The 16,510-nt window shown below is 36.9% G+C and overlaps 1 protein-coding gene across 1 annotated transcript in view; it reads right to left on the bottom strand.

The window, feature by feature from the left end:
• Positions 1 to 16,510, bottom strand: part of LOC308695541 (uncharacterized protein) — a gene marked incomplete at both ends in the record, with an annotated part of 375,246 nt that overhangs the window by 59,439 nt on the left and 299,297 nt on the right. Inside the window, one exon of the mRNA XM_081373717.1 lies at positions 1,103 to 1,209. Coding sequence (XP_081229843.1) covers positions 1,103 to 1,209 — 107 coding nt within the window. The remainder of the gene's footprint in view (positions 1 to 1,102; positions 1,210 to 16,510) is intronic.

The raw sequence follows: 16,510 nt of genomic DNA, 5'->3' as shown, positions 1-16,510 counted from the left end.
AAAGACATTCAAATAAATTCATTTAAAACACAGACATCAATAATCAGCCTGTGAATCTCAACAATGGTGACAATAATAAAGCATGTTGCAGTGTCTGCCACCAATCACAACTCATTAATGGCTCCCATCATGCATTGCGGTATGAATAAATTATGATCTGAATTGTCTATGTAATTTACTTTTCCTAATTGAATATTCTGCTCCTCACCATTGTTGAGATGCATAGACTGAATCTTAACATCTGTGTGTGCCTAAAAGAATGAATTTTTTTTTTTTTTTACACAAATTTTAAGAAATCCTTTATATTATATAAACAATTCTGGGCATTTATGCAGATTGATTAACCAACAACATAAATCGAAGTCAGAAAGAAGGATTTTAATGAGTTCAGTGATCAAGTTCAAATGATTATTGTCATAACATAACCAACACCATCAAATCACTTTTTTTCTTTGTTCAACTGGTGATTGTAATTCAGAAACAACAGACAACAAAAATCTACAGTTGATAATATAAGGGTCAAGAGTCCAACTAAAGCAACCATTGATCGTCATAACGGTAACTTACAATTTGTGATTTTCACCTTCAGTGATTCTGCTTGTTAACATCAGGTGTCTTCAATAATGTTCAATCATCACTAAATTAATCACTTAATTATCTCATTAACTTAAACACTCTTGAGTGTGGACTCATACACTCCCAGGAGTGTTAATTTAACACTGGAGTTTTTGCTGTGTACAAAGAGCCGTAGTTAACTGACAAGCTGAGCCATATCGCATTAATTATCGCTGGCGATACGTCCGCGATATTAATGCGATTTGGCTCAGCTTGTCAGTTAACTACGGCTCTTTGTAGTAAATGCCGCTCCATCTGAAAGCAGGTGATGGCGATTTACTACTAATCAAGGAACCGGCTTTACTGACGAGATGCGCATAACAATATCGCGATTTAAATTGCCCAGCCCTAACGCAGGAACAGGTAGCCTAGAACATGCAAACTACACACACACTGGCTCCACCGAAACTCGACCTTCTTGCCCGTGAGGCGACAGTGCCTCTGAGCAACTCTATATTTAAATCCGTCCTACCTTTTATAATGGCACAACTTCACCGATGGGCCCGAATGTGTGATTAATGTGTTTCTGTGAATCTCTGCACACTAAACACACGGGCTGTTTGTCCTCCAGACAGAAGAGTTTGAGTTTCTCATTGTGTAAACTTCAGATCTCCTCAGACCCTGATGAACGATTCTCATTTCTCTCCTTCAGGAACGACTCATAAAGTATGGGTATGTTTTATGTAATGTTTCGTTTCATGTCGCCATTATTGTGATCAGTGTTTGCCTTAGTTGGGCTCTTGACCCTTTACTTTTTAATAATAGTTTTTCTCTGGCTACTCCAACTCTGTGTTTATAAAGCACATTTGTTGTGGCTAGAGAAACTATGACCTAGGCTGCGTTTCCCAAAAGCATCTGAAGCCTAATTTGAGCCAAGTTAGGCTTAAAGCCCATGTTGCAGGTTAGAGTACACAGTAAGCCAATGTATAGAAAAATAATGTAGGAACTAGATTTAAATATAAACATATACTTATAAAACGCTATTTAGGCTTCTGGAGTAGTTTTTGTGAGAAATTTTTACTTCCGCATTTGAAAATCGCTTAACCGCCGAACCTGAAGTGACGTAACGTGAGGGAGAGCGGTCAAAGTAAACAATAGGAAAGCAATGGATCGCAATGACAGCTTGGAAAGCTGGGGGAATTGTAGCCTAAATGTTTACTCGTATGATATATATATATAATTCATATATAATTGATATATATGATGATATCATATAATTATGAGCCTGATATGAAGCCAAGTGAGCAGGACAGGCCAGGGTTAGACAGAACAAGGGTGAGTTGTGGTGTGAGGAGAACAGGGCGAGAGAACAGTGTTAGTTTATAGATGTACATACAACACTATGCTCAGATCACAATACTGTACAGATTGTTATCATCATGTATCAGGCAATAGCAAAGCTAGTACTTAGACCCTTACCTGCATGTGTTGTGTGTGTCAGCCATTAGGAGACAGTTTCCAGAGGAAGAGGGACTTTATAAAGGCTTTGAATTGACCCATTTGGTGACGATGAATAAAAAAAAAGATCACAATCACAACTGTCTTACTGTATAAAAGCTTTATATGTAGAAACAGCCAACACAAACATTAAAGTCGGTTTGTACAGATTGAAAATGAATTATAGAACATAATATATTATATTTATAATAATAATAATAATAATAATAGTGTCGGCTGCAGACTAATAACAAACACATAAATGCATTACATTATAAGTTTATGTAGGATATGTTAATGAATTAAATTAAGACATGGCACATTTTGTAAAACAGATGTACAATAAGTGATCTCTGACGGATCCGTGACCGTCATGTTTCCCGCTGGCGGCCGAACCACATGCTGACGACGGACCGGGCGACCCGATGAAGGAGCCGGGACAGTGTGCACATATCGCCGGGATTATAATCATTCGGTCTATAGTGAACGATACACACTACCGCGTTTTTCAAAGCAGAAGCAGAAGTGAAGTCCCGTCTCTTACCCGGCACAAAACGCACACTGGCACGGAAGATTGCACCGTCCTTTTTCTTATTCGGAAACCTGTGGACTCGATGTCCTGACAGGCCATAATAATGCCATAATTCACAATCATTTACCACGACGATGATTAATTGAAATACAATAAGCACAGAAAACACACTGAATCATGACCGCTCCAACTGAATACCAACCTATCTCTGCACTGAGCGCGAACGCAGAGCCAAACGACTACCTCATGTGACGTCATATGACGCGATGGTGGAAAAAAAGCGTCTTTTCAACACGGTCAAGGAAACTGTCACGTTTTCTATTAAATTTGTGCCCTTATGTCTTGCAAAACAATTTTTAATCCTGCATTTACTTTTCATATGGTATTTTCATACAAGGTTATATTAATAAAAAAAAAAAAAAAAAAAAAAACTGCAACATGGGCTTTAAGATGCTTTTGGGAAACGCAGCCCAGGTCTTGATGGTTATGCTTAGATGATGAAATTAAGTCAAGTCAAGTCAAGTCATTTTCATTTATATAGCGCTTTTAACAATGTAGATTGTCTCAAAGCAGCTTTACAGAGATAAATGTATAATTTAACGTAAGATTGTTTTGGCTTTATAGCGGTTCTTTAATAAAGTTATTTTCCAGCTAAAGTTAGTTTTGATTGATTCGCTTCCGTCGCAACGATCATTTGTTTTTAAATTAGGGCCGCCAAGACGACACCATTCTCTCTACACAGACTTTAAACGCGAACCTGTGAGAAACGCTGATGGCGTTCAGATGCGCATTAAGAACGGGTTCTATAGTTATGTGCGTTTGAATATATGTGTGCAGGTTTGGAATTCCCTACAAACCAAACCTAAACAAATTACTGGTGTTTCCTTATAGTTTTGATTCAGAATTTTATTTTATTTTATCAATTCGGGGTAGATACGCAAATTGAGTTTTCCCGACGACGCGTTATCTGTAGAGTGGGAAAGGGATCCTCCATAGGGAGAGACTAGTTGGCACTTCAGCACTGCGTTGACACCGGGTCCAGGCGAAGGTCCTTCATCAGATCTGGAAACGGCCTGGATCCGGCAGGCTGCGGGAAAACCTTGGGATAAACAAAGACACTAAAATTAGCGTAGATGCCATTCTTCTCATGATGTAACAAGTACATCAGGATTTATGGGAAGTGTTCCCGGTTCCAGCTGACCTAATCTATGCAGCCTAATATTGAATTATAGAAGTCTATAATGTATTATGTGAACGCTATGTCAAAGAGATGTGTCTTTAATCTAGATTTGAACTGACAGAGTGTGTCTGCTTCCCGGACAATGGTAGGAAGGCTGTTCCAAAGTTTTAGTGCTAAATAGGAAAAGGATCTACCGCCAGCAGTTGATTTTGATATTGTAGGTATTATCAACTGGCCGGAATTTTGAGATCGCAATAGACGTGAAGGAGTATAATGCGTTAAGAGCTCGCTCAAGTACTGCGGAGCTAAACCATTTAGTGCTTTGTAAGTAATCAGCAATATTTTAAAATTGATGCGATGTTTAATAGGGAGCCAGTGCAGTTTTGACAGAACCGGGCTAATATGCTCATACTTCCTGGTTCTGGTAAGAACTCGAGCTGCTGCGTTTTGAACTAGCTGTAGTTTGTTTATTAAGCGTGCAGGGCAACCACCCAGTAGAGCATTACAATAATCTAGCCTTGAGGTCATGAACGCATGGACTAATTGTTCCGCATTTGTCAATGAGAGCATATGACGTAATTTAGATATATTTTTAAGATGGAAAAATGCGGTTTTACAGATACTAGACACGTGACTTTCAAATGAAAGATTGGTATCAAAGAGCACACCCAGGTTCCTAACCGACGACGAAGACTTAACAGAGCAGCCATCAAGTGTTAGACAGTATTCTAGGTTATTACGTGAGGAAGTTTTTTGTCCAATAATTAGAATCTCTGTTTTTTCAGAATTTAGAAGTAGGAAATTACGAGTCATCCAATTTTTTATATCAGCTATGCATTCTGTTAATTTAGTGAATTGGTAAGTTTCGTTAGGTTTTGAAGAAATATAGAGCTGAGTATCGTCGGCATAACAGTGGAAGCTAATTCCATGTTTCCTAATGATATCTCCTAATGGCAGCATGTACAGAGTGAACAGCAGCGGTCCTAGTACTGAGCCCTGTGGTACGCCATACTGAACTTGTGATTGATAAGACATCTCTTCATTTACTGCTACAAACTGATAACGGTCAGATAAGTATGATTTAAACCATGCTAGTGCAATTCCACTAATGCCAACATAGTTTTCTAGTCTATTTAAAAGAATGTTGTGGTCAATGGTGTCAAACGCAGCACTAAGATCGAGTAACACTAATAGAGAGACACAACCACGATCGGATGATAAGAGCAAATCATTTGTTACTCTAACGAGAGCAGTCTCAGTACTATGGTATGGTCTAAATCCAGACTGAAAATCCTCGCAGATATCATTTCTTTCTAGAAAGGAACACAGTTGTGAAGATACTGCCTTTTCTAGTATCTTTGACAGAAAAGGTAGATTCGAGATCGGCCTGTAATTGACTAATTCTGAAGGATCAAGTTGCATTTTTTTAACAAGCGGTTTAATCATAGCCAGCTTAAAGTTTTTTGGTACGTATCCTAGAGACAAAGAGGAATTAATGATATTAAGAAGAGGATCTATGACCTCTGGAAGCATCTCTTTCAGTAGCTTAGTCGGTATAGGGTCTAACATACATGTTGTAGATTTAGATGATTTAACGAGTTTAGTAAATTCTTCCTCTCCTATAGCAATGAATGAATCAAATTTTTCCTCATGGACACTACAATGCACTGCCTGATGCGATACTGTAGTAGACGGTTGCATAGTTATAATTTTATCCCTGATATTATCAATCTTATAAGTGAAGAAGTTCATAAAGTCATTACTGCTGTGCTGCTTGGAACCTTCTGTGTTTGAAGCTTTCTTTTTCGTTAGTTTAGCCACTGTTTCAAATAAATACCTAGGATTATGTTTATTTTCTTCTAATAGGTTTGAAAAATAAGCAGATCTAGCAGCTTTTAAAGCCTCTCTGTAAGCAATCGAGCTCTCTTTCCATGAAATGCGAAATATCTCTAATTTTGTTTTCTTCCAGTTGCGCTCCATTTTTCTGGCTGCTCTCTTAAGGGCCCGAGTGTGCTCGTTGTACCACGGCGTTGGATTATTTTCTTTAATCTTCTTTAAGCACAAAGGAGCAACTGTGTCTAAAGTGCTGGAAAAGAGAGAGTTAAAAGTTTCTGTTGCAATATCAAGTTTTTCTAAGCTATCCGGGATGCTAAAATGATGAAACTGATCAGGAAGATTATTAATAAAGCAATCTTTAGTAGCAGAAGTGATAGGTCTAACATATTTGTAACACGGAGTCGGCTTTGCAGCCTTGGCTAAATGTAATTTACACGAGACTAGATAATGATCTGAGATGTCATCGCTCTGCTGCAGAATTTCAATGGCATCAACATCTATTCCATGTGATAATATTAAATCTAGAGTATGATTACGACGATGAGTAGGTCCTGACACGTGTTGTCTAACTCTAATTGAGTTTACAATGTCTTTAAATGCCAAACCCAATGCATCTTTTTCATTATCGATGTGTATATTAAAATCACCAACAATTAGTACTTTATCTGCAGCCAATACTAACTCTGATAGAAAGTCCGCAAATTCTTTGATAAAGTCTGTATGGTGCCCTGGTGGCCTGTATACAGTAGCCAGCACAAATCTAAAACGTGATTTATCATTTTTACTATATATTTTTACATTAAGCACTAACACTTCAAAAGAATTATATTCGAAACTTGATTTCTTAGTGGTTTTGAAAATATTACTATAAATTACAGCAACACCACCCCCTTTGCGTTTAAGACGAGGTTCATGTTTATAACAGTAATCTTGCGGGGTGGACTCATTTAAAGTAATGTAATCGCTTGGTTTTAGCCAGGTTTCTGTCAAACACAGCACATCTAGGTTATTATCTGAAATCATATCATTAACAATGAGTGCTTTTGAAGTAAGCGATCGAATATTCAGCAACCCAAGCTTTAGCATTTGCTCATCTGTATTATAGCTGTTTTTTATTTGTTGAACATCAATTAAATTTTTAACCTTGGATAGGTTTAAACATTTTTTGGATTTCCAAAATCGGGGAACAGACACAGTCTCTATATGATGATAGCTAGGTGAAAGAGGCTCTATGTGATGGGATTTATCTGACCTGGGTGACGCGAGGCCGCTAGCAGACGGTTGGTTTAGCCAGTCTGTCTGCTTCCTGACCTGGTGCCCAATTTGTCATGTTTGAGCTCTAAGACTATGAGCCATATTACTAGATAGAAGAGCAGCACCATCCCAGGAGGGATTAATACCATCTCTTTTCAACAGGTCAGGTTTGCCCCAAAAACTTTTCCAATTGTCTATGAATTCTATATTATTACACGGACACCACTCAGACAGCCAGCGATTCAGTGAACACAATCTACTAACACAATCTATCTCATCACTCCTGCGAACAGGAAGGGGGCCAGAGCAAATTACAGTGCCTGACATCGTACTTGCAAGTTCACACACCTCTTTAATATTAATTTTGGTGACAATCCTACAATCAATTTTCATTACAATCCTGTAGTGGCCTGACTCACTGATCTCACCCAGCATTATAAACTGATTATACAAATGCTTTATTAAATTCACATTACAGTAGCTACTTCCTGCAGTACTTTAATAATCTGAAGGTTTTAAAATCACACTAGGGGTGGGCGAATCGATCCTGAAGTATCGATACTTTCGATACTGACGTGGTATCGAAAAGGATCGATCCTCACATAAAAATATTGATCCAAATGTGTGTGTTTTTTTACCAGTAATTTTTTATTAATTTAGCACGCAATTCAGTGCGTTAAATAAGATTCTAAGTGCAAAAATAAGCGAATGTTAGCGGATAATTGTGTAGGATAGAACTTTTTCTCCTAGTCATCTGGATAAAAGACGAAACCAATCAATCACCAGTTCGATGCTGGTGCTTCGCTGAGCTCACAGGCCCAGTGCGTTTGGGAAACGAAGCCTTGCTTAGATGACAGAGAAACAATCGGGAGTTATTTCGCAATAAACAAACCAAAAGTGTACATAACGGTTCAAAATGTTGACGTCAGTAAGATTTTTTTTAATGAAATTAATATTTTTATTCAACAAGGATCGATGCATTAAATTGATCAAAAGTGACAGTCAACGGTTTTACACTGTTAAAAAAAAATCTAATGCTGTTCTTTCAACTTTGTTCATCAAATAATTCTGTATAAAATGTAATATTGTTTCCACTTAAATATGAAACTGTTTTCAACATTGATAATAATAAGAAATGTTTCCTGAGCAGCAAATCAGCATATTAAAATGAATCATCATCATGACTGGAGTAATGATGCTGAAAATTCAGCTTTGATCACATGAATAATTTACAGCTTACTATGACATAGAAGATAGATAGCCTATTTTAAATTGTAATATTACAGTTTTTACTGTATTTTTGATCAAATAAATGCAGAAGAGACAGAATCACACACAGACATCAAGAATCTACATATGAATCTCAACAATGGTGACAATCACACAAATGCTTCATGTTGCAGTGCATGATGGGAGCCACCAATCAGAACGCATCAATGGCTGACATCATGCATTGCAGCATGAATAAATTATGCAGCTGAATTGTCCTGTAATTTTCATTGTTTTTTCCTGTTTGCTTTTATTTTGCTATTGTTTTGTTATGACTTTAGAAGCTTGCTTTGTGATGTTCATAGTTGATCTGTTTGTCACTAGTTTGATTATTGTCTCCATTGTGTGCACAAATGTGCTTTATAAACACAATGTTGAAACAGTCAGAGAAAAAGTAATATTAAAAAATAAAAAGGGCCAAGAGCCCAACTAAAGCAAACACCAACCACCATAATGGTGACTTGAACCGAAAGATTCCATAAAACATTACCGTCTAAACTTCCTGTGATCTGCGCCTGGGCACGACGACAACACAGTCCTGAAGTGTCAACTAGTCTCTCCCCTGTGAAGGCCTCTTTCCTTTTCCTTTACCTCTGTACAGATAAAACGTTGTTGGGATAATTCCGGGTCATGTGGCTATGTGGAAGCGAAAAATAAATCTGTATTATACATTTTTAATAAACCTCTGAGAAGGCCTCCCAGTCCTGTTAGTTCCAACAAAATCAAAATCCCTATGAAAGCACACTGTAAAAAATTTACTGTAGAATTTACAGCAACTTACTGGCAATTTTGGTTGCCAGTAAGCCTGTAAATTTTACAAGAGTCCTGTAAAACATCAACTACAATTTAACAGTAAAAATACAGCACTAACAAATTGCTGTAAAATTTACAGCAACTTACTGGCAATTGTGGTTGCCAGTAAGCCTGTAAATTTTACAAGAGTACTGTAAATCATAAACTACAATTATACTGTAAAATTATACAGCACACCTCTAAAAGCAGCAAAACAAGAGCAGCTGTGAATTTACAGTTCTTTAATGTAATCTTTACAGTATGTTACTGTTATTAACAATGTACTGAATTAAAACCTGAGATAACTCACTTCATTTGAGAAAATTGATTGGTCAATTGCCATTAAATATTTACTAGAAACATCAATTTAACTAAATCCTACTAGTGATCATCATCACACATGAATGAGTTGAAAAACGTCATCAATGCATCAGCAACTACACAGTCACTGCCTTTAAATAAAGCAACATGCAACATAACATCTGTGTTTCTCTGCTCATCCTGGACTGAAGCTCAGGCTCTACTCTTCAGCACAATGGTGACACACAAAACTCAACAGAAACCCTTTAAATCCCAACAGATCAATAAAACACTAGCATATCTCCACTATAGCATTATGTGCAAAAACACATCAAATCACACAAAGCAAATCACAGAATTGTACTTTTTTGTTTAGTAAATTTGACACTGAGATTTTACTGTAAACAAATGACTTAAGCCACAGCTTTAGATGAAATCAACTGAAGAGAAAATAAGACATTCAATCTGTGAAGATCTCAGCAGAGGAGGATTAAACAACTCCACAAACAGCATTACCAGCTTCACTTATTACTAACCAGACTGACTTTATTTCTGTCATAATCAGAAGGTCTTTTTGAGAATTAACGGAGGTTTAGATGTTGATGTTTTTTTTTATTGTTACCATGATGGTGATCAGTGTTGGCTTTAGCTGGGCTCTTGCCCTTGACATTTGAACATTAGGTTTTTCTCTGGCTGCTTTTGCTGTGTGTTTGTGAGGCACAACAGTTAGAGCAAAAAAGCAGAGAGAAAAGTGCTCTGGTGTAAATGGCTCTGTATTGATGATGTCATCAATAGAGCTTATAAGACTGTACTTCATTTCATTTACACTTTAATCTATTCTCAAGCAATCATGTGGGTCATTTCAAATGATTGGTTAAGAATACACATATGACATCCCACGGCATTATTATAATTTGAACAGATTTAAAAATATAATGCATAGAAAGTTTTAAAATGCTGTGTTATCTTCTCACACACAGACATCAACAATCGGCGTATGAATCTCAACAATGGTGACATTCAAATGAAAAGCTTCATGTTGCAATGTATGCTGGGTACCACCATAGTACATAATTCCCAGAATGCATTGCGGCATGCATAAATTATGTAGCTGAAATGTATTATTTTCTTTTATTTTTACCATGTGCTTTTATTTTTGTTGTTGTTTTTGATATGACTTTTTAGTAGCTTGATTTGTGATGTTCAGAGTTTCTGTTTATCTGAATATTTTGTTTGTCACCATTGTTGAGGTTCATATGCTGATTCTTGATATATGTGTGTTCCTGTAAATTGAGAAGTTTTGTGATTTGTAAATATGTAAAACACAAATTATCTGCTCTCATGACATGTTGTAGTATCATATGACTATTACAATCAATTTTTCATAATTTGAGAATAGACTCTGGTCAACATCAGCATATCTTTCACTAGACATTGATACCCCAGCATCAATACTCAACCATCAACACCACCGCATATTTTACTTTGCTTTTATTGCTATAACAAGCTTGTCTTATAAAGATATAGTTATAGCAGCAAAAGAAAGACTAATGTTAAAGAAATAAAGAGTCAAGAGCCCAACTAAAGAAAGCACTAATCACGATCATGGTAACTTCAAATGAAATATTGTCAATACATCATCAACATCTAAACCTCAGTTATTTCTCATTAAGTCTGATTATGATTATCACTCTTCAGGTGATTTCATCTAAAGCTGTGGCTTAAGTCAGTTGTTTACAGTAAAATCTCACAGTCATATTTACTAAACAAAAAAGTACAATTCTGTGATTTGCTTTGTGTGATTTGATGTGTTTTTGCACATAATGCTATAGTGGAGATATGCTAGTGGTTTAATGATCTGTTGGGATTTAAAGGGTTTCTGTTGAGTTTTGTGTGTCACCATTGTGCTGAAGAGTAGAGCCTGTGCTTCAGTCCAGGATGAGCAGAGAAACACAGATGTTATGCTGCATGTTGCTTTATTTAAAGGCAGTGACTGTGTAGTTGCTGATGCATTGATGATGTTTTTAAGTTTTTCAACTCATTCATGTGTGATGATGATCACTAGTAGGATTTAGTTAAATTGATGTTTCTAGTAAATATTTAATGGCAATTGACCAATCAATTTTCAAATGAAGTGAGTTATCTCAGGTTTTAATTCAGTACATTATTAATAACAGTAACATACTGTAAAGATTACATTAAAGAACTGTAAATTCACACCTGTTCTTGTTTTGCTGCTTTTACAGGTGTGCTGTATAATTTTACAGTATAATTGTAGTTTATGATTTACAGTACTCTTGTAAAATTTACAGGCTTACTGGCAACCACAATTGCCAGTAAGTTGCTGTAAATTTTACAGCAATTTGTTAGTGCTGTATTTTTACTGTTAAATTGTAATTGATGTTTTACAGGACTCTTGTAAAATATACAGGCTTACTGGCAACCAAAATTGCCAGTAAGTTGCTGTAAATTCTACAGTAAATTTTTTACAGTGCACCGACAATTAAAATATCATACCAGTTATCAATTATCCATTGTATGGCCCCAAAAGTGTTGCCAATAATATTTTGTCCCATTTTTACAATGGTTTCAACTGTTTCTTTGGCTTTTTTCCCGACTATTTTCCATCCTTGGAGAACCTTACCACCGAAATGTTTCCAATCTTGTGTCGTCCACTGTCTGTATCCTGCACGTAAGTTAGTATATTGTAGTCTGGCAACGGTCCAGTACAATGGATATGGCGGCATGCATTTTCCCCTGTCTTCTCCGGCATAATTATCTTTATTATCCATATGGGCTTATAAGACGTTACTTCATAAGCCAACATCCTATTAATTCCTTGGTTAATATCCAATCTTCTAAGATTACTGTCTAAAGACATATTTAAATAACCCCATCCTGGGTAAAAAAAGGTCTTCCTTCCTGCAAAGTAGTAAACAGTCCATAAGCTTCTGTCAATGGTCAGAACCTCTTTATCATCCAAAATGCCACTAATATTAACTGACATTTTATAGTGAGGTTTTGGTACAGTCTTAATATTGTGGTATTATGGAATTTCCTTAGGAATAGCCCAAATTATCCTAGTATCATTTGTTTGAAATCTCATCCTTACTATAGGAAGTGGATAGTAGGCACCAAGCCAGGTATTTTTATATTTAATACCCATTCCGTCATGAGATTCTCTGTTGTTAATCTTAATTTGTTGAGCTTTCATGCTTTTCACGGTAATACTCTCAATAATATTCGTACCAGTGTCCCCCAATAAATCCCACAATCGGAATTGTATTATCATCTGATCAGTTTCAGTTCCATTTTCAGTAAGTACATTTTTCCACAAATCACTATGTTTTTCCATTATTGCTATTCGTAAACCTTGCCACGTTTGACCTCTTGCATTTCTCCAAAAAGCTAACCAGTGTTTATTTTTGTCCTCTTGTTGCCATGACATTCCAGCTCGGGCCATGTAGTTGTCCCCACATTGCCATTTCTTAGATCTATAGTCATAAGGACAGATACTGGTAATATATTCTTTTGACCGTTCAACACAATCTTGGTCCTTAATCATTGTCTTATAAGCGTTTAACGCTCTCAATCTCCAAAGTGTATGTAACTGCCAATTATACTGAGTTCCATCGCACATATTTAAGTCCTTGTCTGGGCAGTCCTCCCAGAATTTATCTGTTATTATGCTAGCTTGGTACAGAGTTCTCAATCCTCTAGAATAGATACTGATTCCTTCAGTAATATTAAACCAATTAATCCATGAAAATGGATCCCACAATTGTTTCGGCGTCTCATACATTGTATACTTATTTCTAGTATAGTATTTTTCACAGTTTCTCTGGAATGCACGTTTGGGATCATACATCCCACGCTTTATACGTTGTGTTCCCTCATCCGTCGGAGCTAGCAGTGTTGGAATAATCTGGGTTTCTTTATTTGGCAATATAATATCCTCCTGCTTATCCATGTAACAGCCAAATTTCTCTCCAGGTCCAATATAAATGATGTCCTGCAGGCAGTGCCAAATCCAAATTTTCTTTGTTTGTGTAATGTTTAATGGGCTGGACCTTATTCTACATTTCACTAAGGTGTCTTTCCCCACTGTATAATTTTTAACTATTTCCTCACATTGGCTACATTCTTCCAATGATTTACGCTCACATGGGCCTGAAAAGAATTTAGTCACTATAGTACAGTTTGAAACTTCTTTAACAGTAATCTCATCAACCACAATTAATTTTGTAGTGAAATCAATTATAGGCCAAATCCCTGTTAAAATTACCACCCCTGTCACCAACAATACCGTCAGACAGGGTCTTGGTAAACAGGGTTTCCGCCAGCGTTGTATGGTCCTGGCCCATTTCTCTCTCTCATCTCCGTCTTGTAATTGCATTATGCCTGAGGGAAAAATAAAACAAAAACATAATAATAGCAAAAATAATTTAAACCACCCTCCTTTCGAACCCCTTGTTATTCAATTAAATATCTAATCTTGTGCCAGATCAAGATCAACGGCACAGGCGAGAATTTGTGGTTTGGATGTAGTGGTCATATTTAATACAACTTTAAACATTAGTGTCAGTCTGTAAGCAGGCAAGTCTGCTGTTTCTCCCTCCATTATTGGCCTCTTGCCAGGAGATAAGGCAGCTGCCTGCTGGCTGTTCTGTGTCCAGAATGCAATCGGGACACACAGAACTTTGCTTCTTTTCAAGATTATCTTATTTGGACATCTTTCTTCATCCAATTGTCCAAATTGGCAACGCATATAGCTATTTGTATCGTCACATTCTCCGCGTCTCGGAAAATCAATTCTTGGTGCCATTATTTTCTCTCCTATATTACTTTCTAATAGCGTTTTAGCAATGGTGCCTAGAGACCAGATAATTCCAGTCCCGTTATCTGGCTGGAATGTTCTGCCCTTATCGTCAAAGCAAGTTTTCAAACTCCCTAGCTCCGGTCCCAGGGTTCTGGGATCAACTAGAAGCCACTTGCTTTGAATGTCATCCATATTTTTCTTAATACGATACGACCAGAGATAATCGACGCCTGAATTTCCCAGCTGTTGTTGATAATTCATATTATCGATGCTCAATCCTGAGCCTTCAATTTTGCCTTTACTAGTTAAATCGCAAAATGTCTTATTCCAAGACCAAATTCTGTGTCTGCCATATACCAGCAACCTTCTGTTTGTAATATCATCAAGACATATCTGGCATTTAATCCACTTATTCCCTGTCCACAGACAATCACAAACGGTTTTCCTTGTTCCAAGCCGCTGTGTCATTATCACTTCAATTTTAGGGAAACTAATTCTACATTCTTGGCAGAGAACACACAAAGCTGCTTTTATCCCTCCAGGATTTTTGTAATATTGATCTTTCGGTATTTTTGGCATAGTTTGAGGTTTACTATCTTTTAATTCCTTCCTGGATTTGGGCTTACTCTTAGCAGGCCCTTCCCACCACAGGTATTCACCAAAACTACCGCAAATAACACACATTCCTCCGGAATATGCTTTATCACATTTTATTTTAACAGGTTTATGTAATCTGCCTGTCTGCCTGGCTTTTTCATGCTCAATATCCGTCGCTATATAATTAGCTTCACATTGTGTCATTAGAGTAGTTTCAATCCTAATCACACCCCTCTGGTTATTAATCTCAACCAACTTAATGAGCTCATCCTTATCTCGTTGATAATCTTCATGTTTGAACTCAATTTTCGCGTCCTTGGTTTTGAACCAGGACCAAATTCCTCTTAGACCAGATGCCATTCCCGTGAAACCATCTACTGCCACTAATATGTATTTTTTGCTGGCCTTTGACCGCGGGATTAACGGCCCTGCAACGTCCAAAGACCATTCCTGGTTGACACTGTCTGGTGTAATGGATCCAAAGTCGCTTCGTATTGTTCTATTATAGCCTTTACGCATGCATTGTTCACAATTTAACCTTATATTTCTATATTTCTGTCTCCAGTTAGAAATATGTATTTTATTATCTGTCAGAACCTTGCCAACTAAATTTACACTTGGGTGTTTAAGTTGGTCATGTATTTTCTGTATTACATTTTGCTCTGTATCTTTAATTATTACTATGCGCCGCATGCACGCTAACTTGTCAACCTCGTTATTTCCAATAGCTAATGCACTGTCTGCCTTGGAATGTCCTGGTTGATGTATCACTGTAAGGTCAAAATCACCTATTATCTTTTGAATGTCTTGCCATAAAGTTGCGTGTTCAATTTGCTTACCTTTGGACTTGTTATAACCATTCTCTTTCCAGATATGCAATTTGTTATTAATTCCTGTCGCAACATAAGAGCTATCTGTAACTATTATGGCCTGTAAAATTCCCAGTTTCTGAAGTGCTTTCAGCGCCTGGAACACTGCCATGAGCTCTGCGTACTGGGCTGTGCCTTGCACCACTCCTTTTCCTGTATCTATGACCTTGTTGCTTTGTTTTAGAATGAAAGCCCAGTGAGCTTCCTCATCTGCAGCCGTTTTTGAACCATCTGTAAAGGCAACTGTATTTTTATAGAGATCTAATGTCTTTTTCTGGCATTTTTTAAGTTCCTTTTGTCTAATTATTAACCCTCTGGGGTCTGAGCTGTTTTCTGGGCCCTGGAGGTGTTCTGACATGCTCTGACATTTGTGCTTATTTCTGTTACTTGTGACATTTTCATGGCTAAAGTCTTATTACACTGTATTCAGCACAAACTCTGCTACAATAATATATCAACAGCATGTATGTAAAAGTTTGTAGTTTTGAGATAATGACATTTATGCGTGGTTTGTGAAAATACAAAAAAAAAATCTCACTGAAATAAGGTCATGAAACCCATACTGATTATTTCTTCACAAGACTTTTGAAAATTGTATGACGTAGCCTAGAATATTTGCTCTAAAACTATGTGAAAATCACCCTGACTGCTCATTCAGAGAAGACAATATATTGATTTAAAATTTTTACGACGTGTTTTGTGTGAAAAAGCAATATGCGAAGGGGCGGATCATCTCATTAATATGTAAGGTTTTTACACCTGAGAAAGACAAAGACACTCCCTAATGGCCCTATTAGGAGCTTATCAGGGCCCATCATTCTGACCAACCTTGCACAAAGAATGAGGAGATTAAAAAAAGAATGGCTTTTAAAATTGTTTGGATTTATTTACAACATAATCCAAAGATACACAACAAAAAAAAAACACTTATTGATAACAATGATCCAAAGAAAGAGACCTTTGTGCCATTCCTAAAAACATTGTACATACCTTTCATTTCCAAGGTGTTT

The sequence above is a fragment of the Scardinius erythrophthalmus genome (genome assembly GCF_964197995.2).
Source record: "Scardinius erythrophthalmus genome assembly, chromosome: 1".
NCBI classification, from domain to species: domain Eukaryota; kingdom Metazoa; phylum Chordata; class Actinopteri; order Cypriniformes; family Leuciscidae; genus Scardinius; species Scardinius erythrophthalmus.
This window is presented reverse-complemented; position numbering and strand designations above follow the sequence as displayed.